The following is a 25,210-nucleotide window of genomic DNA, read 5'->3' as shown; positions in this document are numbered from 1 at the left end:
CCCCACTCACACTCAAAATTGCTCCTTCCCTATTTGATTCGCTGTACCCAAGTGCTATTTTTGTTGGCGGGGCAACTCACAAGTGCGCGACGATCTACCGCCCGTGATTTAATTGTGACTCATATCTTTGTCACGGAATCTACCTCTGTTAGATCTGTCGGTGTGCTACAAGCCAAGGGAAGCTCTTCTCTTCAACTTCCAAAATCATAACTAGCTGTATCACGTTCCATTTTTAACTAATGGGTCAACATTGTCTCACTTGGATTAAATTCCAAAAGCATATGACTGATTGACTGAAACAAAATAAATGTATATATTAAATGCAAGACTAGAGTCGGAGATGAAAAAAGAGAGAATCTTGGACTAGAGGAAGAGGAAATTAGAAGAGAAGAGTGGCAATTAGTAGACTAGAGACGCGATTTCGACCACCAACAAGATCTTATGGATTTTTGTGTTTTCTCCCTTGGTTGGGGGAGGAGATTCGGTTGAAGAAAGAAGAGAATTGAAGAGAAATGCAATTCTTGGCACCAATTTGTTTTAGGGGTAATATGATAAATACGTTAATTACACTTAGGTCGGGGTGATATGATAAACTCTAAAAATGAAAAAACAGGTATAACATAATGATTACATTTTGTTGCATGTCTGGTGGATTTTTCCACCACATGCAGTAAGTTTTGAAAATTTGAATACACGCCCATTTTGCTTCTTCCTATATATATTCTTCTCGGTTTCTAGCATCCTTCTCTTTCCACTTTGAAAGGTTTTTCTTTTTAAGTTTGTTATATTATATTTACAACATATTATCAACACCATTTTCACTTATAATTTTAATGTGATAACTATTATTTTTTATATCTTTAAAACTAAATAGATTTCTTCTAAATTTATTTGTATATAATGTATCATTGATATTAAATTTGGTCATATTTTCAACAAAATTGTGACTCTTCTAAAGCTTTCAATCAGATTTATTGATTATGATATAATATTTATTTTAGTTTTAATTAATGTTAAAGTTAAGAAAAATTTCTTTTCCTTGAGAATTGTGTGCGTTGTTACACTATTTATTAAACACATGTTTCCATCATCAGCTTTCGAAGTCAACTCTTCAATTTTAAAGTCCATATCATTTTATTTAAAAATTATGTTAATCATAAAATATTGAAAGAAATGAGAACATGATAATAAAATATAAAATAATTTTTATGACTCCAAAATAATTATATATGATAGATTTTAATTATAAAAATCTTGGGAATTCACGTCACTAGTCAAGTGATCCATATTTTATTCTTAAAATATCAGAATGAATTAACTGAGTCTCTTATCAAACGACTCTAGGTAATTGCACGTATTTTATTACTAAGAACTCAATTATCTATTTCTATGTGGAGATATGCTATATTACATGTTGCAGCATTAATTCGCTTGTGACATTTTTCTTATTATCAACATTCTCTCCTATTATTAATTCTTAGTTACCAACTTGATATATTTTATTTGAGGATATTTAGTTGTGTTGTATATGTCTCTATTGCATCTCCTCAATACATAAAAATGGGACTCCAATGTCGTTTAAAAATTTATATTGGATATAATTTATCATCTACTATCAGATATCTGAAACTATTAACAGATGATTTTTTTACTATACAATTTGTAGATTCACTTTGATGAGACAACATTCCCACCTTTAGGGAAAAATAAATGTCTCTTGAAGTTAGACATGAACTTACTTGGTATGTACTTACCATGTCTCATCTAGATCCTTGCATAATCCAAAGTGAAACTGAAGTACAAAGGATAACGCGTTTATAAATTATTGTCAATCAAATGCTTGATGCATTTGTAGATAAGACAAAAGTGATAAGATCATATGTACCAACTGTCAATGCACCAACAAGAATTAATGTGACTACTAAACAGTCCATTTGAATTGTGACTTATCAATCTACTATACACCAGAAGCGAAACTAAAGCGCAGAGGATAGTACGTTTACAAATTATTGCTAACCAAATGTTTGATGCATTTGTAGATGAGACAAAAGTGATAAGATCACATGTACTAGTTGCCAATGCACCAACAAGAATTAATGTGATTACTGAATAGTCCATTCGAATTGTGACTGATCAATTTACTGTACGCCAGAAGCATGGTAGATCTATTGGATCGAAAGACACTATTTAAAAAAAAAAAAGGTAAATAATCAAACAGATATCAATTATGATGATCCTAAAATAAATTAAAATTTTGCACTTTCTAATATTCGTTTAGAAGAGGTTATGACCCCTAAAAAAACTCAAACCCCTAAAGTGGCACAAAATCTTAAAAATCAGGAAAATAAAAATACCGAAATATCTTTAAATTATACTTATACACAAGAGATGTGGAATCGTAAAACGGTTATAATTGATGATATATTCTCATTTGTAATAGCTATTAAAATTATGAATGATGATGATTTTGAACCATGTACTATGACTGAGTATAAACAAAGACATGATTGACCTAAATTGGAATAAGTCATTTGAGCAAAATTAGTGTCTCTAGCAAAATGTGAAGTGTTTGGGTCTGTAGTTCCAACGCCTAAGGACATACAACTCGTTGGATACAAATACGTATCTATAAGAAAAATGAAATTGCTAGATATAAAACCAGACTTGTAGCCCAAGGATTTTCCAAGAAGGTCAGGTATAGACTTTGATGAAACATATGCACCTGTGATAGATATAATCACATTAAGATATTTAATTAGTTTAATAGTCTCTAAAAGACTGGATATGCATTTAATAGACATAGTTACTGCTTATTTATATAGAAACTTAGATACTAAAATTTATATGAAACTCATTGAAGGATATAAATTGCCTGAAACAAAATGGTCAAATAAAGAGACATGTACTAAATTAAATTACAAAGATCATTGTACAGATTAAAACAGTCCAAACGAATGTAGTACAATCATCTTAGTGAATATTTGAAAAAAGAGGGCTATGTGGATTACCCTATATGCCCATGTATCTTTATCAAAAAGTCAAAATCAAAAATTTTCATTATAATAGTTTATCTTTATAACATGAATTTAATTGGAACTCTTGAAGAGCCCTAAAGAACTGCTAAATATCTGAAAAAAGAATTTGAGATAAATGATTTGGGGAAAAACAAAATATTGTCTCAGCCTGTAGATTAAATACAATTCAAACGAAATACTAATTCATCAATCAACATATATTGAAAAATTATTAAAATGTTTTAATATGGATAAGATTATCTTTTGAGTATCCTAATGGTTGTTTAGTTTCTCGATCCAAAAAAAGACTTATTTCGTCCTAAAGAAGAAGATGAAAAGATACTCAGTCTTGAAGTATCATATTTTAATGCCATTAGAGCCTTATTATATTTGGCCCAATGCACTAGACTTGATATATCCTTCGCAGTCAATTTATTAGCCTAATTTAGCTTTGCACCAACTCGTTGCCATTGAAACAGAATCAAACATATACTTTGTTACCTATTTGAGACTAGAGATTTGAGATTATTGTATTTTATCAAATCCCTTAAAAATCTTAGTTTGATTAGATATACAAATGTTGGTTATCTTTCTGACCCTCACAAAACCAATTCACAGACGGGATATGTTTTTACTTATTATGACAAAGTAATATCCTAGTACTCCATCGAACAGATTTTGGTTGCAATGTCTTTAAATCATTTAGAGATTTTAGCTCTCCATGAAGTCAGTCAAGAATATATATAGTTACGATATGTCATTTATCATATCTGGAATATACGCAGTCTTCCTTCTATAACAAATGCTCCTTCCATATTATATAGGGATAATACAACATGTATTATCCAAATTATAAGTGGATACATCAAATGAGACATAACCAAACATATCTCACTAAAGTTTTTTTACACTTATGAGCTCTAAAAGAGTAGAAAGATTGATGTCAAACAAATAAGATCCAGTGAGAATCTTGCAAATTTGTTCACCAAGACATTATTGATGTCAACATTTGAAAAGTTAGTATATAACATCAATATGCAACGACTCAACAAACAACCAAATTAATCTCACTACAAAAAGGAGGAGCATTTATTAGACAAAATTTTGAAGTTTGTCACATTTGGACAAAATGTACACGGTACTCTTTTCTCCTTCACTAGGTTTTGTCCCACTGAGTTTTTCTAGTAAAGTTTTTAATGAGGCAGTTTAAACGCGTCTAGTCCCACTTTACAAGACATTAAGTAATTATGTTCCTTTGCTTTGGTTTTTACCCAACTGAGTTTTTTCTTAGCAGAGTTAATATTATTATTTGTAAGTAATGGAAATCTAAAAGGGAGTGTTGCATGTCTGGTGGATTTTCAACCACATGTAGTTAATTTGGAATGTGGTGGATTTTCAACCACATGCAGAAAGTATTGAAAATTTGATGGGAATGCATTAAATAAGCATAAAATGTGTACACTTGAGGGGTGGGGAGGGGGAGAGTGGCAGTGAGACCTCCTATATAAAGACACTTCTACCTTTATTTGAATACACACCCATTTTGCTTAATATTTTGCTTCTTCCTATATATATTCCTCTCGGTTTCTACTGTATCTTTCTCTTTTCACCTTTAAAGTTTTGTTTTTTAAGTTTGTTATATTATATTGACAACACATTTATTTATATATTCAAGGGGTTAAAAAAAATCGTAGACCTTAGGTGGGAAAACTCTCCCACAAATTATTAGAGAAGTTGATTAAGATGAGGTTTTAATTTATTTTCTCATTTAATATTAGTGGATGTGCAATTAGTGGTGATTGTGGTGGGTTAATTGCAATCATCAACATTAATGGAAGAATAATATTTAATCACAAAAGAAGATATTGCTAGAAAATAAAAAATAAATAGGAAAATGAGATATTAATTAAAATAGTCATTTTTTTCCTTTTATATTTTTATATAATTACTTTTTTTAATTTTATATATATAGTCCAAAATATAAAATATTCAAAATACCTTTAGTATTTATACTCATTCAGCTAACCTATTAAAATCACTCAGTCAACCCATAAACCTCACCCACCCAGTCAATCTATAAAACAAAATCATTCACCCAACCAAAGGAAAAAATTGGGATATTAATTAAAAGGGAGAAGCACTATTTCCCCCCAACTTTTAATGCATTCTTAAAGTGCCACCTACGACAGATGAAAATCCACTTTTCCCACCCATGAGCAAACTGCCGTCCAATTTTTCAGTTAGAGACAGGGGCAAAATAGTCATTTATTATTTAAAACCTTAAAACTTTAAAATTTTACTGTTTCCCCTCTCCAGGTTTTAAAAAATAATAACTAACTCATCCTCAAAGTTTGAAAAGTTTACATTTCACCCTTGGGGTTTGCTTCCTTCTCCAGTTACCACTGACGATCGACGCATTCGATCGATCTCCCATCTCTGACTACAAAGGATGACAAAAGACTACCCTTCGTCTCCCAGATCTGGATGACGAAGTGTTGTCTAAATCTAGAAGAACAGACGAAGGATGATGCTTTGTCGTCCTTCGTCGTCTGGGTTAAGTGACGAAAAGAGACCTCTTTGTCGCACGATGGTACAATGAAGAGATCTCTGTCTCTTCGTCACACCGTGCGACAAGGAGATGAAGATCTCTTCGTTGCACTACCGTCGTCGCACCAAGAGAAAGAGGAGACCGGTAACAACGCTGGAGACGACGTCGAGAGATGAAGTTGAAGAATGGGGGTGAAATACTAGTTTTGAAAGTTATGGGGGGCGGTTGTATTTTGAAAAATATGGAAACCCTAGGTTTGGGGGTGAAAATGTTAGTTTTCAAAGTTTAAAAACTTTAGGTAAAGTGAAAATGTTAGTTTTTAAAACCTAAGGGGGGTGAATGGTAAGACTCTCACATCAATTTTGGGAGATTAAATTGAGGGGTATTTTTTTCATTTCATCTAATAAGGGTAAAATGGATATTTTACCCTTATACAAATAGAAATCATCCATATTAACGGCTCATGGGTGGGAAAAGTGGATTTTCATCTGCCATGGGTAGCACTTTAAGAACGCATCAAAAGTTGGGGGTGAAATAGTCCTTCTCCCTAATTAAAATAACCAATTTTTTTGTCTTTTATACATATGTACCCATTTTTTATTTCACTATACAAATATAGTTATTTTTTAGTTTGACTATTTCTTTAAAAAAGAGAAGTACAACCTAATTTCTTTAAAAAAGAGAAGTACAACCTAGTTTGGGAAAAGTGGGTTTTTGCTTGGGAATGTCGGTCTTACGACGTGTGATGACAACTTATTTGTCCGTGGAGTACAACCTAATTTCTCCTAGTAACTACTTACCTTTATCATATACAACAATGTCTTAAATGGTCGCATCCACTCATTAAATTTCATAGCATCTTTCGTATAATTGGTAGAATCATATACCACCAGTAACCATTCATGCAAATTAAACTCACTACAAACCCAATGCTTATTCTCAATGCATATGGGAAAGTACTTCTGGTACACACAACAATACAATGAATTGTTTAATGATGTTATGAAAGCTAATGTAATATAGCTAATAATTATGAATTGTTTCATTACCTTATCAACCGTGCTCCATAAGCGAAAGTATAGGTTAATGCCTAGTTTAGAAATGTCATTTATCTTATTAAAAAAAGAGGTGACCACTCACAATCAGACCCTGTCTAAAAAAATTCTCATACTTACAGAATGATATGTGCAACACACGCTATAGAGACAATCATCTAGTTTTGATCCTTGTATGCACACATCAAGATCTATAAGAAACTATCAATGTGCTATGTTGGAAAGTAAAACATCTCACTTGGTCAATTTATAGAAAACAATCACTTTATACTAGATGGTATAAAAGCTGAAGAAAAATTGTACCTTGTCTATCAACATGCCATCTGAGGCCATCAATTTACATCAGAACCCAGCTTTTTTCATTTGACCTAAGGGATATATATTTTTTACGTTAGAATTACTAGTGGTGTTGTACCAATCATGAAAATCCTTGTGCCACAGGGCATTAGCCGAATGTATTAATATAGTTGAATCATCTTAAGGGGTTTTGTTCCTTCGTGATTTTGTCGGGTCTGTGAATGGGCTTGCTTTGTGATTTCCTTGTTAACAACTCAATCGAAGGTTGTCTTTATAACGGTTGTAAGTCTCTGATGCTAGCCTCCCTTTCTTGATACCTCATCTAGAGGGGGTTCTTTATTGGTTGGGGGCTCCTCTACGATTTCATCCTTGAAAATGTCTTCTTCCTACATAGTTATAATGTCAGTAATTTCAAGTTAACATCGAATATTAGTTAAAATGCTAATATAACTTATCAAACGAGCCTACTCTTTCGTAGAGGTAGAGTGATAGGATGACTCAATGACTTTCAAATGCATATCCATTTGATGCATATTTTTATCTAACTTTGTCCGTATAATATTGGCTTGGTCCACGATGGTTAGCAATCTTTGGTTTATGTGACTCTGCATTGTTATGGTTTGCTCAGCTAGCATTTATTACAAATAGTCTATGGATACATAGCTCGTGGATGGCCCAACAAATGAATGTTGTGCAAGAAAATAACTAGGGTATTATGGGTTGGAACTTGTTGTGCTAAAGATGCTTGAACATAGGAGGGAAATGTGAGGCTCATAAATTATTATGTTGGCGAGGCATGAACACGTGGCAAAATGTGAAGACTCGTAAATTGTTATACTAGTAAGGTGTGAACGCAGGGGTAATCGTATGGCCTTGTAAATTGTTGTGCTAATTGTGGGCTCATTCATAGAGCAGGTACAAAAGGGCATCCCAAACGTGTGGATAAGTTGAGGTTCCCACAAGAGGTGACACCCAAGGAAATTGTAGGCTAACCCCATGAGGTGGGGACTTGTAACTAGGTACAACATCAGCCTCTTTTATAATCTCATAATCCTCTTTCTCACTCATCCATGACACCACTCAAATAAACCACTATGTTTCTCTCTTTCTCTCTTTTCTCTCTCTCTCTCTCTCTCTCTCTCTAATGGTGTTGGAAGTAACATAAGAGAGAGTGTCCTCTTAAGTGAAATAACACAAATTCAGTTTAAAAAATGTAATAAATGAGTCATTACAAGAAGAGCATCCATAATCATTGATTCGTATTCCAATGTTGGGATGTTTAAGGTTTTCCATTTTAGTATCTGAGGGGTCTGATCAACTCTGACATTTTTAATACAATTCCCGAGGTTGTTCAATGCCTCGTAAATCCAGAATATATTTTTATCACAAGTATGATCATGTTATGAAAAATCCTTAACAAGCAATTACCTAAAAGCTAATTGCATACCCATTATCAGATAATTTATAAACAGAGGTACATTAACGAACAGTGAATAATTATTGTAACATCCCTCCCCAGAATTACTACCTTTCGAAGGAGAAATATTACGAATTAATATCCGAAGTGTCTTTTTTTTTTGAAAAAACTACTTTAAACTAAACTCATTACTAAAAGTGTTTAGAAATTATTTTAAGAAAACTGAAAATATGGAAGTAAACAAAAGATGTATATATCCTATATGAAAACTTATTTGAAAGCATTTGAAGACATGAAGTAATCATATACAATTGTACAACCATCTCAAGAAGGTCAAAAGTCAACAAGACATGCGACTGTACGCATGTAACATAAACTAGAGATAACCTACTCTAGTCAGTCTATCTTCATTGACCTAACCCTACCTCGCAACCACCACGATTGTCTGTACCTACAATCACGAAAGAAAATGAAGTGAGAGATAAGAACACTTAGTAAGGGAAAAGAATTAAGTAAACTATCTCATTTCCTGTTCTAACTCACTCTCAATACTCAATCTTACATCACAACCTTCATAAGGAATCGAAAAGATAATCTATTTCATTATTTATTATTTGGGTCATATTTTGTCCTATCAAGCATCTATTTGATACTTTCTAAAAGCTAACTATAGGGATTTAACACTTTTCTAAGCTCGAGCTCTTTTTTTTTCTCTCACTAAACCATTTCTGAATCTGAATTGAGTTTTACTATGAGCATGTTCTACTACAAGTAAACCCTACTGCGGGTTTATATCTTACTGTAGACGTGTCATACTGTAGACGTGCCCTACTACAGGTGGTGTAGTATAAAGTGTCCCTTCATAGTTCATAGCATGCATGCATGCGTTATATATTACTAATCTTGCTTCTATATAAAACAATCTACAACCCACTAGACCATACCCTTGAGACGACCCTTGAATCTTGAGCCCCAAATTTCTTTTCTTGTTTTTCTTTTTCTCTCATTTCTCCTTTTTTTTTTCTTCTCCTTTTCTTTCTTTCTTTCTTTCCAAAACTGTAAATCATTGTTTATGAGACAGTTCACTTAATAGAGCAGTATTTTTCTTTATACAATTTAACAGTCCAAATGGTCTCTAATTCATACAATCTATATATCAATGAAAAGAGGATTCAAAGATCTTTCCAAAAATCTAAACAACACTCATGATTCATCAAATAAAGTAGTCAAAACGTAGGATGAAGTTAGTGACAAAAAACTTTGTTCACTATTCATTTGATAAGACAGTCTTTTTGTTCATGTAATTTAACAGTCCAAATAGTCTCTAGTTCATACACGTTATATATCATTGAAAATATGATTCAAATAACTTTCCAACAAGCTATAATAGCACTCATGATTCATCAAATAAAATAGTCAAAACGTGGGATGAAGTCAATGGCAAAAAATTGTATTCACTATTTATTTGGTAAGATAGTTTTTTTTCATGCATTTTAACAATCCAAACGGTCTCTAATTCATACAAGCTATATATCATTGAAAAGAATATTCAAAGAGCTTTCTAAAAAACTATAATAGCACTCATGATTCATCAGATAAGACAACCCAAACATGGAACGAATTCAATGGTAAAATAATAAATATCATCCAACTCTCTACCATGAACAAACTAACACACATAAATACCCCAAATAGCAAAACAACATTTCTCAACTTCAAAATCATCATTTATAACATAGAACCAAAGAACCAAAAGTATAAAACATAAAACATACCAAAGATAATACCCCTTACCTTATGTCAAGTCAATCTTTGCTAAATTGGCTCCCTCTTTTTTGTCTTCCTTCTTTGATCATCAAAATCACCTTAAATCAATACCAAAACACATTAACATATTCATATAACATGCATCCAATATATAAAAGCATAGAAAAAAGGGGAAAAGAATGAGATTTTTTCATTACCAAGGCTCAAAAAATGCTTCTTCTTATTTTCTTTCCTTATTTTTCTTCCAAAACCCTTCAAATCATCCACTTTCTTTCTAAAAATAAAGAAAAAACATGAAGAAGCTACTTTTTCTAGAAGAGATGGAGAAGATGATGGAAAAAGTATAAGTTTCCTTTTCTTTTTTTGACTTTTCTCTCTTTATATATAAATATACATATATATTTAAAACTAGAAATGTCTCAAAACAAGGCTAAAAGACATAAATGCCCCTAGAACATACCTAAGGGTATTACAATTATTTATCATGTGTTTATACCTCGTGTGTATCGCACACTACATTGAGTCTGTTGTTGCATTCCACACAATGGTCCCCTACAGGTACCTATTAAATGCATCAAGGTCATTCACTAAATGTATGAACCGATCTTAGATTACCTTCTTAGTTTCTGCTTCTATTAGAGCATTATATACAAAATACAATACAACTAGCTTCATCCTGCCCTCATCTTCATCGCTTTAGCAACATTCCTCAATTGTTGCTTTCATATCAGTATAATTAATTGGTGCAGCCCTGAAAAAGTATTGTCACCTTAATCAAAGGACCCTTAAATGTGTACGTATGATGACACATTTGTATTATCGCCAAAAATTAGCCCTGTCACTAATGCAAACTCCACTAGGCTAAACCGAATATCAACACCATTTACTCGAATCCATAACTCTCTTTTATTATTTCCGCGGTTAATCAAACGAAATAACATTAATGCATAAGTGTCGAGCTATTCCAATGTTCTTGCATGCTTAAAAATTTCTCAAAAAATATTTCTCTGAAAATTTCTCGCTAACTTATATTGAGACTAGATCAGATCTTTGTAACTACATCTAGGTTCACTCAGACAATCACTTGGCCTCAGAATTTGTGTTCAGGGTGAAGCCTATACTTACCATCCCACTTGTTCATGTGGAATTTCTGAAAGAAAGTAATAAAATATTAACTAATTAAAATTATAAAAAGTTAAATTTAAAATTGGTTGGCCGACAGCTGACCAATCTCTCCAATTGTTTATTAAAAAATTGGCAACCAACCAATTTTTTGGTATTAAAAATTCTTTAAATAAATTTGGTTAGCTAGGCGAACCACTCAGCCAACTAATTTTTTAATTAAAAATTGGTTAGTCCGGTTGTTGACCGACCAGCCAGCCAATTTTTAAATATAAAAATTGGTTGGTTGGCCAGCCAACTACCTACTAGAAATTTTGACAAAAAATATTATCTCAACAAATCTATCAAATCATGCATCTTAAACATTTTTCCAACTCACATACACCATTTCTACCAAACAAAACGTTATTTCAATATAATAAAATCAAATTAAAAAAACACAAATCAACCTAACAAAATAAGCAAATCTTGAAAATTTTAAATTGATGTTTATATTATTTGACATTTTTTATATGTTTGAGCTTGAGATCTATAAAAATGATGAAAACCAGTTAGTAGAACACATCCAAAGCAATTAAAACATCACTGCCAATGAAAACTCCCACCACTAGCAAGCAACCAAGTTGTCATCCAGTCACCTACAATGACATTTTCATCACTTTGGACGTGTTCCATCGGTGGGTTTTCATCATCTTTACAAATCTCAAGCTTAAACACCTAAAAAATGTCAAATTATATGAGTATTAGTTTAAAAATTTTAAGATTTGCTTATTTTGTTAGGTTGATTTGAGTTTTCTTATATTAGATTTTATTATATTGAAATTGAGTTTTCTTAGAGTTGATTTTATTAGATTGAAATAATGTATGTGAGTTGGAAAAATATTTGAAATATATGATTTGGTGGATTTGTTGAGATGATATTTTCTAGGGAAATTTTCAGTGGGTGGTTGGTCGGGTAGTTGGCTGGTCGACCATCTGTCTAGCGAACCAATTTTAAATTTTAAAATTTTTGAAAACTGGTTAGTTAGCTGGCCAACCAATTTTCATATTTAAAAAACTTTTAATACGGAAAAATTGATTGGCAGTCGATTTTTTAATAAAAAATTATTAATTAATTTTTATTTTAAATTTAATTTTTTAAATTGTTTTTAACTTTATTTTTTCACTACTTTTATAATTTTAATTAGTTAATATTTTATTATTTTCTTTCAGAAATTCCTTATGAACAAGTGAGATAGTGAATATAGGTTTCACCTTTCACACAAATTCTAAGGCCAATTGATTATCCAAGCGAACCTAGATGTTATTACAAGGATCTGATCTAGTTTTAATATGAGTCAACGAGAAATTTTTAGAAGAACATGTTTTGGGTAATTTTTAAGTATGCGAGTATATCAGAATAGCTCGATACTCATACACTCAATGTTATTCTGTTTGATTAACTGCGAAAATCGTAGAAAAGAGTTATGGTTTTGAGTAAATAGTGTTGATATTTGGTTTAGCCCAGTGGAGTTTGCATTGGTGGTAAGGCTAATTTTTTGTGATAATACGAATGTGTCATCATACATACACATTTCAAGCGACAATACTTTTTAAGGACTGTGTCAATTGATTATACTGATATGAAAGCAACGATTGAGGCACGTTGTTAGGGCAATGATGATGAGGTATTTTGTACATAATGTTCTAATGCGGGCAGACACTAAGAAAGTAATCCAAGATCGATTCATACATTTAATGGATGATCTTGATGCATTTATAAGTACTTATAGGGGACTATTGTGTGGAATGCAACAATGAACTCGATGTGGCAGGCGATACACATGAGATACAAGCATATGATGAACAATTATCCATTATTCCTTGTTGTTCCCTATTTTATAAACTATCCTATAACAGGGTATACAATAGGCTTCCAAGTAATCATGTTATTTACTCGTTAAAGATTTTTTTATAACGTGATCATACTTGTTAACATAAATGTTTTGTAAAAATATAGTTATGGATTTATTGAGGCATTAGGCAACCTCGAGAATGCTAAAATGGAGGACCTTAAACATCCCAACATGGGAACGTCAATCAATGATTATGGATGCTCTTCTTGTAAGGACTCATTTCAAAAATCTTATAATTGTTTGAATCATTAATTACATTTTTTAAACTGTATTTGCTTTATTTCACTTACCAAGTCGTTTTCTCTCTTGTGTTGCTTCTAACACTATTAGAGAGAAAGAGAGATAAAATGGTTTATTAAGGGGGTGTCATAGATAGGTGAGGAAGAAGAATATGAGATTATAGAGGAGGCTGATATTGTACCTAGTGCCCAGTCCCTACCCCGTAGGGTTAGCAGGCAGTTTCCCTAGGTGTCACTATTGGTGGAAACCTTAACCTATCCACAAGTTTAGGATGTGCCTTTCATACCCGTTTTGCTAATGAGCCCACAATTAGCAGAACAATTTACAAGCCCTCACGGCTCACTCCATGTTCACACCTCACTAGCATAACAATTTAAGAGTCGCATATTTTGCCACATGTTCACACTTTACCCGTATAATAATTTATTAGCCCCTATATTTTCGTTACATTCAGGTATCATCAATACAATAAGTTCCTTGCCTACAATACCCCAATTATTCTCTCGTATGACATTCATTTGTTAAGTTATCCATGAGTTATGTGTCCATGGACCGTTTGTAGCAGATGCTAGCTAAACAACCTACAACAATGCAAAGTCACATGGACTAAAGAATGCTAAACATCATGGACTAAGTCAATCATAGGTGAACAGAGTTTGATAAAAATATATATTAAATGGACATGCATTTGAAAGCCATCAGGTCATTTTATCACTCCACCTTTATAGAGAGCAGATTCATTTGACATGTTATATTAGTGTTTTAACTAATAGTCAATGTTCACTTGAAATTACTGATATTATAACTATGTAGGAAGAGGACATTTTTGTGGACGAAACTAAAGAAGAGCTACCAACCAATAAATAACCCCCCTTCAGATAAGGCAACAAGTAAGGAATGCCAACACAAGAGACTTACATCCATTATAAAGATGATGTTTGGTCGAATTGTTAAGAAAGGAAAACACAAAACAAGCCCATTCACAGGCCTGACAAAACCGCAAAGGAACAAAGCCCCTCAAGATAATTCAACCATATTAATACATTTAGTTGATGCCTTGTGGTACAAGGATTTTCATGATTGGAACAATACTGCAAGTAATTCTGATGTAAAAAAACATATTTTCATTTGGTCAAATGAAAAAAGCTAGGTTCTGACATAAATTGGTGACCTCGGATGTCATATTGACAGACAAGGTATAATTTTTCTTTAACTTTTATACCATCTAATATAAAGTGACTATTTTCTATAAATTTGACCAAGTGACATGTTTTACTTTCCAACATAGCATATTGATAGTTACTTATATATCTTGAGGCGTGTGTACAAGGATCAAAACTAGATCATTGTCTCTACATCATTTGTTGCATATATTGTTCCGTAAGTAGGAAAATTTTTTGAGACGGGGTCTGACTGTGAGTGATCACCTCTTTGTATCAATAAGATAAACAACATTTCTAAATTGGACATTAACCTATGCTTTTCCCCATAGAGCACGATTGATAAGGTAATGAAACAATACATTATTATTAGTTATATTACATTGACTTTCATAACATTATTAAACAATTTATTGTATTGTTTTGTGTACCAAGTGTACTTTCTCATACGTAATGAGAATAAGCACTAGGTTCGTGGTGAGTTTAATTTGCATGAATGGTCATTGATAGTGTATAATTCTGCCAATTACACAAAAGATGCTACAAAATTTAAGGAGTGGATGCAACCATTTAGGGCATTGTCATACATGATGAAAGCGAGTGGGTATTGGGAGATATTAGGCGTACTTTGTAGACAAATGAGTCAATCATCACACATTGTAAAACTAGCATTCCCAAGCAAAAACCTAGTTAGACAAATTGTAACCTCTTTATGCTACATATTATTAAACGTATTACGCTAAGATGTCTTCTTGAGTTTAGTGCAAAACATTCAACAACATTAAGGAGTTGGGTGGCCATAAATATATTCAACAGGTGTGCAATGCATAAACGTTTTTTGATTCTGAATTAATATTGATATTAAAATTAATATTTTTTATGTGTTCCTCTGTTTTAATTAAATATTTCACGATTATGCAAGGTTTTCATGATTTGGGCTCAATGCATCACCATGGAATGTAATGTCACTTATATAATATATAACTATGTTGATGTATCAAGATTGGTATGAATGTTTTCTTAACGTAATGTAACTTATAAAATGTACAACTATGTTGATGTATTGTGATTGGTATCAATGTTTTATAATGATAAGATTTAGATAAATATCAATTTAAGTTACGATAATTTACAAATATGTTTTCATATAATCACGCAAATTTAATGACGATTCAAAATAAATAATATTCGTTAATATTTCAATGACAAACACACTCTACATAAATAAATATATGAGATTTATAGTTAGATATACAAATGACATACATGAAACAACAAAAATAGATACATTATATTTACATATCAGCTTAAGGTTGCCCCCATTATCAGTCAGAAACTCGAAAGGAAGATGTCACGGTTGTAGGTGTTGGACTTGGATATACATTTCTAGCATGACCAGGTTCATGACATTTACTGCAGAAATGCTGTTGAACTTTCTCACCTTGTGAGGTTTTTCTGTGGTCGCTAGATGGTCAGCCAGATCGTCGTTGTTGCATTCGGGGTGGTTGAATTTCATATATATTTTTAGGATGAACCCATGTAGATTGAGCATCAAGAGGATTCATATTTTCATTATACACTACTTATAAATATTCAGTGGAGTAGTACATGTTCACCCATTGATAGCAATCTAACAGATTATTGTAGCGTGCACTACAACATGTATAAAAGGAATACTTGACAGTTAGAATTTTTTGCAACAACATGAGCGTTCCACTAGATTAACATTGTTGTCCGCGCCTGCCATCTATGATGAGGTAATATTTGATCTTTAGGATATTTGTGTATTTCATCTAAATGGCGTAATTGCCACAATTTAATTCCATCTTTCTTTCTTGCCCGTGCCAGTCATTGACAATGTTATTTCTGCCTACATCTAATCTCTCATCATTTCGTTGTTGATCGTTAAACTTTATATTGAAAACTTTGTTCTGAAGCAAATCTTGCAAATAGATCTTACATTTCTTTGTTACTATTATAATAGCGCATCAGTTTGATCCTCGCATTAGATCATCTTTCAACATTATCAATTACCTTGTTTTCAAAATCCACAGTTAGCATTGGGATCCATTGAAATGAAATAAAGACATCTATATTTAGTGGGGATGTTTTATCATCAACCCAACTATAAGGTGTGATGCTAGACTCGCATCTAACATTATGAAAATTAGTTGAACTTCTCTCAATGTCTTCTTTACCAAGTAACTCAAATTATTCCTTAATAACTTTATTCATCTCATTATTATCCATAAACTTATCAAATTCATCCTCAACATCTTTATTCTCATCATAATCATCATCATCATCATTGCGATTACCAAATTCTTCATCCTTTGGGACCCTTTGTGCTTGTGCACAACATATATCAGATCATCCTACAATTGTTCATCCCTAATTTGCTTTTCATCGAGATTGCCTTTTTTTTCAATTTGACTCTTTATAATATAAAGACAAGTCAAAACTTTTTTTTTTCGACTACCATCATTAGAAATTCAACATCTTCATCATCTTGGAGCTTATACAGGTTTCCATGCACTGCCAAATCATTGTCCGTATACATACAAATATTTAATCATCTTCGATTGATTCTCAAATGATAACATATTTTCTCGACCAATCTTTGAAAATTAGCTTTTGTATCAACCATTATCATTCTTTCGTCGTCACCAATATATCTCATAACATCATTATCTCTAACAACCAAGTATCTTCCAAACTTACACATAAATGTAACTTTAACCATTTTAAAATAAAAATAAATAAAACCTATAAGATAATTTAATTAAAAAAGAGACATAGAATATTTATTAAAATTGATTTTAAATAGAAGATTGACTTAGCAGGTCGATCAACCAAACCAGCCATGGTCGGTCGGCCAACCGAATTAGGCAACCTAATAAACCCATATCTCACGCACCTAAGCAACTTAAGCACAAGAAAGCATTTGCAAATCTTGATCTACTTAACTTTTTCAGTTATTTATCTCGTATTTTATCTAATTTCACTTTAAAACCACAACTTTTATCAAACAATCATGAATTATCTACAAACATGTTCTCTAACAAATTAATAACATAAAAAAGTTACAAATAACTTTTAAAAAGTATAAATCTAAAACTTATTTGAATCTATTTTGTGTTTATTGTAATATTTTAACAATATTCTTTTGTTTTTTCATTGGAATGTTATTGCAAATTGACCACAATTTTGGATGACATTATTTTTTGTTGAGAGACTTTTTCTATTTTAAATAGAAAGTCAAATTAAAAAATTGTTATATTTGTATAATAAAAAAATGATTTATAATTAATACTCCATGAAAAATTGATCATTTGTATGAAAAACGAAAATTTTAAAATAATAAATTTTTACAAACTGTAAGAAGTAGCGTTAAAATTCACTCAAAATTGGGAAAAAATGGAAATGGGTAAAATATGCCCACCCTCAATTTTTCTTAGATCAGTTTTTGTAGTCCAAGTGTTCCCCAAAATTAATACTTAATTCACTTCTAATTCACTTCTCCCTTCCAAATTTATGGTATTGCTTCTTGAAAACTTTGTTGGAAGGTAATATAAGTTTTACTTCTGTTTTCGTTCTCCATTGAGTGCTGATGCTATTATATGTTTGGTTCAAAGATACGACTGCTACCCACTTATTCTTCTCCCGCAAAATTTCATTCCATTTCTCTGTCTTTTTCTCTGCATAATAATGTAACTGTAATATAATCATGCTGTTGAAATCGGTATCAAAGAGGTAGAAATGAAGCCAAGTCTTAGGCTGAAGGGTTTTAATAGAAATTCCTTGCACGCAAGTTGTTTGTATAAATGCTTCGCTCAAAAACTCTTAGAGCAGATCATATTATTGTCACTTTCTTCATAACCAACCATATTATTTCAATTATCTGCTTTAAGTTATACTTAGTGACATGTCTGCATACCCATTACGATTTCTTTTGTTTTTTCCACTCTCTGATATATTCTCAATGTGTTTATGCAGATTCTGTTACCAGATTTCTTTAGCTACAACTCTGGCAAAATTAATTGGTTATCCCTTTTCATAATTGTTGAAATGTCGCTTATGTTGTCCTCTTGTACTGTTGCTTCCTTTTTGCATATCAAGCTTTGTAATCTGATACCTCAAACTCATTCCCCGTCTGAGCTGAGAAATTTTGTTCTTCCATGCAAAGTTCAATTGGGTTGTCGTACTAAAAGCTTTTCTAGAAGTTTGTCTTACAAACTGCTTCATTTTTCGTCCTCTGTTGCACAAGCTTCGACTGACTCAAAACCCCAGTTGTTTACCGAAGATGACACGGAATCTTTCGAAAGGGAAGATCACAATAACGTTGAAGATGTGGGATCACCCTGGGAAGGGGCTATTATTTATAAAAGAAACCCTTCTATTACTCATGTGGAATATTGCACAACTTTAGAGAGGCTTGGCTTAGGAAGGCTTTCTACTGAAATCTCAAAGTCTAAGGCTTCAGCAATAGGGTTACGTGTCACAAAATCTGTCAAAGATTATCCACATGGAACACCTGTTCAGATCTCGATTGATGTCACAAGGAAGAAGCAAAAGTTGAGGCTTGATGGAATCATAAAAACTGTCATCACCCTTGACTGCAATAGGTACTTTATTTACTAATTACTTTCAATTGCTTGTTAGTGATTCTTTTTACATCTTTGCTGATTAATTTCAATTGTTTTCCCTTTGTTTGTGATGCTACAATGATCCCACATTATAAAACCTCAATTGCTGCTTTTGCGAATTTTTCACTTTTTATGCTCTTTAAAGGACATGTTGATATTGTTTGAAATGAAATCAAAATTCACCTGACAAGCTTAGAAATTGTTTTGAGTGCCCATTTTATTTGTTATTAGATTAGAGACGGAACAATGTGACTAATATTAGATTAGAATTGATTTTCAGCATGAGAGATTAGTAGATTACAGAGAAAAAGTAACAATGTAACTAAAATTAGATTAGAGAGGTAAAGTTGCTGTCTAGTCCAATGTCTCTTGTTGTTGAATGACCTAGGCACCCTTTGGTTAGAATCTAGAAGCTTACCTTTTTTTCCTTTTTTATTGCTTTTGAACAGAGTAGTAGTTGATAATACTTAAAAGAAAAACATCTGTAGAAGCTAAAAAGAAATAAAAAGAAAGTGTTAGAGGAAAACTAAACAAATCTATTGCTTTCTAAAGAAAACATTTTTTTTGAATCCTCATAATAACATTCAGGAGTTTGTGCCTTTATTTTCTAGAGTGGTACTATTTTAGTTTATCTCAATTTTTTATGACAAAATTTACGTTTTATAAAGAAAATGGTGAGAAATAATTATACGGCAATTGTCAAACACTCTTTTCTTTTGATATCTTGAAACCGTCCACATCAATTGTAAATAATCTTAATAAAAAAATTTAAAAATATTGAAGTAATTTCTATGCATTTTTTTTTTTATTTTGGTTTCTTCTTTTTACGACATCTATGTAATTCCTTTCTACATAATTGAGAAGAGTTGTTCTTTCTTTCTTCTTGATAAAACCCAATTTTTATTCAACAAAAATAGAAGATAAAAATACAAAATATATAATATAATAAAATTATTTCATTAATCAAAAAGTTATTAAGATAAACTAAATAATTTGAAGAGTTTGAGATCTCTCATTCTAGATAGTTTAAGGAGTTTAGAATCTTCCATTTTTTGACCGTTCGAGACATCGGAGGCCATTCTGAATTAGCTACGGTTGGTTGTTTAAATTACAAAACTCTAATATATATATTTTTCCCTCTTTTTTAACACCTACACACCCTATCTATAATAAAATTACTTTAAACTATCCTATAGATTGAGGTTAAGTGTTCCAATTCTAATATTTTACTCCCCTTTAAAATCACCTTGTCTTTAAGGTGGGTGATTTTTTTTTAACTTTTTGCTGATTTTTTTTTTGAAATTTTTTATACTACTTTTTTTTAATTGATTTTTTTTAAGGTTATTACAAAATACAACATTTTTTCCACTATCTCTGCACTGGTCCCACTACTTTACTTTTCATTTCCCCACCATTTAACTTTTTAAAAGAGTTGTTTCCAACCCACTACTTTGCTATTATTTTTTATTTTATTTTATTTTTTTAAACCAACTTACATCTTTTGCCATACAGCCTACAGCTATCCCTTAATTTTTTTTTTTTTCTCCAAGTTGTCTCACACAACTTTTTCTTTTAATCTTTTTTCCTCTGCTGTAAATTTTCTTTTTTTTGCCGTCATTTCGTTTTCTTCTTCTTCTTTTGTTTTTTTTTCTTCTTTTTTTTTGTTCAGCCACTTTCCTGACAAGCGCCTATCAACTCCTATTTTTTCCGGTGATGATTCAAGACTCCATTGTGACTATTTCCAGCATTTCTTCACTATTCCAGTCATCATTGTCATACCAATTTGCCTTTCAATTGTTGATTGGTCTTTCTCTATCATAATGTTGAACTGATTTTGTTTCGGCAGCCCTTTCCCAGGAGACTTTTTGGCTTCCTCACCATCTCCGGTCATTTTCTTTGCCAGAATCATAACAAAATTCTGATACCATTTTATAGAACCCAACTCTTATTCAACAAAAAGAAAAGATAAAAACACAAAATACACAATAAAATAAAACTATTTTATTAATCAAAAGGTTACAAAGATAAACCGAACAATTTAAAGAGTTCGGGACCTCTCATTCCAGATAGTTCGAGAAGTCCAAAACCTTCTATTTTCTAACTGTTCGAGGCACTGGAGATCTCCTTAAATCAGCCAAAGTTAACTACCCAAATTACAAATACCCAATATATATTTGTTTTCCCCTCTTTTGACACCTACACACCCTATTTATAATAAAATTGTCTTGGATTGAAGATGAGTGTCCCAATCCTAACACTTATTTATAAATAAGAAACTTGTTTTCATCTAAAACAGAAGCATAGTAGATGTCATCATGGGGAGTGTTGTTGATACAATTACCCATTTCAAAACCACCATGTAAATGTTTAATTGATATTCTCATCTTTTGGAATCGAGTAATTGTAAGACAAGCAACTTTTTTTTGTTGAAAATCCAGCTTCACACATATCCACTTAAAAAATATCATATCTTGTAAGAAGATGGTGATTGTTCTGATGTTTAACCATGTGGGTTGCTTGAGAAGTTTTTGCACAAGTTTGCTTGATTATTTTTGTTTGATATTTTGGCAACTTATCAGTATGCTGCAGATCCACTCAACTTTGTAATTATGGCTTTTGTCCTCTCTTTCTCCCTCTCTCCCTGTTAATGCTTGTACTTAGTATCTTGCTTGGTTTTGTATACTTTTTGTTTAATCCTTTTCATTTTGTTGAATGAAAATATCTTTTTCTTTGAATAGAAGATGTCTATATTTTTTGTCTTTTATTTGGTGCTTAATGGCTATTTGAAGGTGACATGGTAATTCTGAATCATGTTAAGAGTTATGATCCAGTTCTTAAAATGCCAAGTCATTCTGTCGTGTAAAATATTTATAGTTTTTGTTATTCAAGTGACGTTAGTGAGTAATTCATAAAGCTTATAATAGGTGTATGAAAGTGTGCTGAATGGTGCTTATTTTGTACAAGTGATTGGTGCAAAAATGAGGAAAAGCTTTTAGAAGTAACCTCAGCTGCTCTTTAATTTAATTACAAACATGGCTTCTATTTTTGTCCTTGATAAGAAATTATTATTGTATTGAAGGTGTGCTGAACCAGCGGCTGAACTTGTATTCTCTAACTTCTCACTCTTACTGACTGAACAACCTATTGATGAGCCGGATATTATTGACATGGGAACAGTATATGGGGCGGACAAATATAAGCCATCTAAGGGAAACATTGAAGAAGATGATGATGATTCAATTGATTGGGATGATCGACTGCATTTTCCTCCAGAAGAAAAAGAAATTGATATTTCAAAGAATATAAGAGACACAGTGCATGTGGAAATTACTATAACTGCGATTTGTGATCCAAAGTGCAAGGGGGCATGCCTCAAATGTGGTACAAATTTGAACACTAGTAAATGTAACTGTAGCAAAGAGCAAGTTCTTCAGGAGCAAACTTATGGTCCCCTTGGAAACTTGAGAAAACGAATGGAAGGGAAATGAGGGTGGTTGAGTGCAAAATAAGTTATGAGTTCATGAAAATACCTTTGTGGTTCTCTGTTTGTTTAACTTTTTTGTGTGCTTTTAATTAACAAACATATTATTGTAATAGCTTCAATATATTTGCACTTGATGATGAAATTATACAAGATTTTATAGACTAAATAAATAATCCAACTCCTTAGTTTTAGTTTATGTTTGAATTCAAGTAAAAGGTTCAAATCATTTAAAATGGATGATGTTTGTTGTCTTGCCAAGGATAACTGAATCATTTTCGAGATGGTATTTACTAATGATGGGGTGTTTCAAAATAGTTTCATTATGTCCAGTCTTAAAATAATTCATTATATGTTGAATTATACTTAATTATTCTTTTTCTCTTTTATCCATGCTAAAAGTAAAATTTCCAAGACATTCTTGCAGAACATTTGGTTAGAATAATCTTTTTTTTTTTTTAATTATAGACATTATTTTATTTGATATGTTAAATAATAAAATATTTCGGTAATTTTTTATTAACAAGGGTGGTAGGTAATACAACACCTCCAGCTATTAAAAAGAAGAGTAATATTAAATGTATACATTTTTAGTATACAATTTAAGTAAACAGATGATATATTATCATGTGATTAGATGTTATTTTATTTTTAATTCAAAATTATCAACTCATATTGTGAAACATTATCTATATATTTTAATTGTATATTAAAAATATGTATGCATAATTTTATTATAAAAAGAAATATCAAGATAATTTTAACTTTGTTAATTTTATCATTATTTATTAATTTTTTAAATAGATAAGAATATTCTCACTTTTAATTAAAATAAATAACCTGAAATATATTTTAAAAATATATATATTAATAATAGGATAATAATTTAAAAAATTAATTAATTAATTTTATAATTTGACAGTATAATATATATATATATATATATATATATATATATATATATATATTATTCAAATAGAATATCATAGATTTATAATTAAATTAGTTTTATATAATTAATTTTATAATATATTATTAAGATGGAATATCTTTTAGAAAATACACAAAATAAATTTTTTATATAAGACATGCTATTTTAAGTAAACATAATACTCATTTATACTTAATAATCTTTCAAAAAATATTTATATTTAATAATAATTTAAGATTCATTTATTACTATAGATTAAATATAATAATTATTTATATATATTAAATTATAAATATTATATTAATTTATATCTAATAATCTTTTATTTAATTTATCTCTACATTAATATTTTATTTTCATAAAAAAATTTATCCAAACCAAACACAGTGTTATAGTAAACTAATGCAACCTTTTTGAAAGTGGATATTTTGATCTTTTTTTAATTTTATTTGTGATTTCTTATTTTCTACTTCCATTAAAAATTACAATGATAAAAATTCAACATTTGTATTTACATTTTGCAGATCTTTTTTCTTTAAAACCTTACCATTGTTATGATAGTATTTTAAGTTCTGAATTTATTTCCTTCCAAAGAGCCTTTAATTAAAATAAAAGCCCCCTTGTAAAGCCATTATTATTACATATAAAAGGGTTTATGACTGTAAATATAAACTTAAAAATCATCTTATTTAAGTGTTAGAAATTTAAAAAATCAATAAAATTATGTATATTTATTTTTTATATATAATTTATATACACAGATAATATATCATCATATGATTAAGTAATTTTAAATTAAAAATAAAATAATACTCAATCACATAATGATATATTATCTATGTATACGATATGTATTATTTATTTCTTATCGAGATCTATAATAAGGCAAGTGGTACGTGCGACAACAATATGAGTTTTGAATTGGGCAATAATCTATTGGCTACGAAGCTATTGAAGATTATTTTTGTATAACTTGAAAATAATTATTTTAATTAATTATCTTACATTTATCAATTTTAATTTAAATATTTTAGGGATTTTTTAATTATGAAGTCTTTTTTTTAATAACTAGGTATGCAGTTGTGTGATAAAAAAATACATATCTAATAATTTACATTGATTTAAAAAAACTTAAATTTTATTCAATTCCATCTCTGTAAACAATATAATTATATTCATCCCTTCAGGGTTACTGGTATCATCAATCTGCAAAGTAAAAGCCACTTGAAGATGTAAGCAATATAATTTTTTCCTTTTTTTTTTTTTTCTTTAAGTATAAATTTTTAAAGGGAAATTAAATTATTTGCTCTAAATATTAGGGTTCTAAGCAAAAATATTTCATTAATTTGAAATAACGAAAATGTCCTTGTATATAAACAAAAAAATTTCATATTCCCAGCCATTTTCCCCCTGAGGCTCCCACGGGTTTGACGGCCGCTTAATTTTTTTGGATTTTCTCTAACATTTTTCGTGTTTTTCGATGACAAAAATGACAAAGAAGATGAGTACATTATCCCTTGTCTTGTTTAATGTTTAGATTTTATTGATTTGATGAAAATTTTAGGCATTATTAGTTTAGAGTTTCTGGTTTTGAATAATAGATTTTATGTGTCGATTTCTGCTTGTTTTGGTTTAAT

The 25,210-nt window shown here is 30.7% G+C and overlaps 1 protein-coding gene across 4 annotated transcripts; it reads left to right on the top strand.

The window, feature by feature from the left end:
- Positions 1–17,925: 17,925 nt before the first annotated feature.
- LOC123212836 (large ribosomal RNA subunit accumulation protein YCED homolog 1, chloroplastic) lies at positions 17,926–22,836 on the top strand. Of its 4 annotated transcripts, none has more exons than XM_044632049.1 (3): positions 17,926–18,081; positions 18,512–19,140; positions 22,241–22,836. In XM_044632049.1, the coding sequence occupies exons 2-3, from the start codon at positions 18,584–18,586 to the stop codon at positions 22,647–22,649; spliced, it is 966 nt and encodes a 321-aa protein (XP_044487984.1). In that variant the 5' UTR covers positions 17,926–18,081; positions 18,512–18,583; the 3' UTR covers positions 22,650–22,836. The 4 variants fall into 4 exon arrangements, with proteins under 4 accessions (XP_044487984.1, XP_044487985.1, XP_044487986.1 ...); XM_044632050.1 differs by lacking the exon at positions 17,926–18,081 and adding an exon at positions 18,119–18,268; XM_044632051.1 differs by lacking the exon at positions 17,926–18,081 and adding an exon at positions 18,123–18,333.
- The last annotated feature ends 2,374 nt before the right edge of the window (positions 22,837–25,210 follow it).

The sequence above is a fragment of the Mangifera indica genome, chromosome 4 (genome assembly GCF_011075055.1).
Source record: "Mangifera indica cultivar Alphonso chromosome 4, CATAS_Mindica_2.1, whole genome shotgun sequence".
NCBI lineage: Eukaryota > Viridiplantae > Streptophyta > Magnoliopsida > Sapindales > Anacardiaceae > Mangifera > Mangifera indica.
The sequence above is the reverse complement of the archived record's forward strand: the minus strand, read 5'-3'. Positions and strand labels throughout refer to the sequence as shown.

Coding starts and splice junctions, on each gene's coding strand:
- LOC123212836 (XM_044632048.1), top strand. CDS start 18,506: ATGCAGATTCTGTTACCAGATTTCTTTAGCTACAACTCTGGCAAAATT. Junction 19,141..22,240: donor ATCACCCTTGACTGCAATAG/GTACTTTATTTA, acceptor ATTGTATTGAAG/GTGTGCTGAACCAGCGGCTG.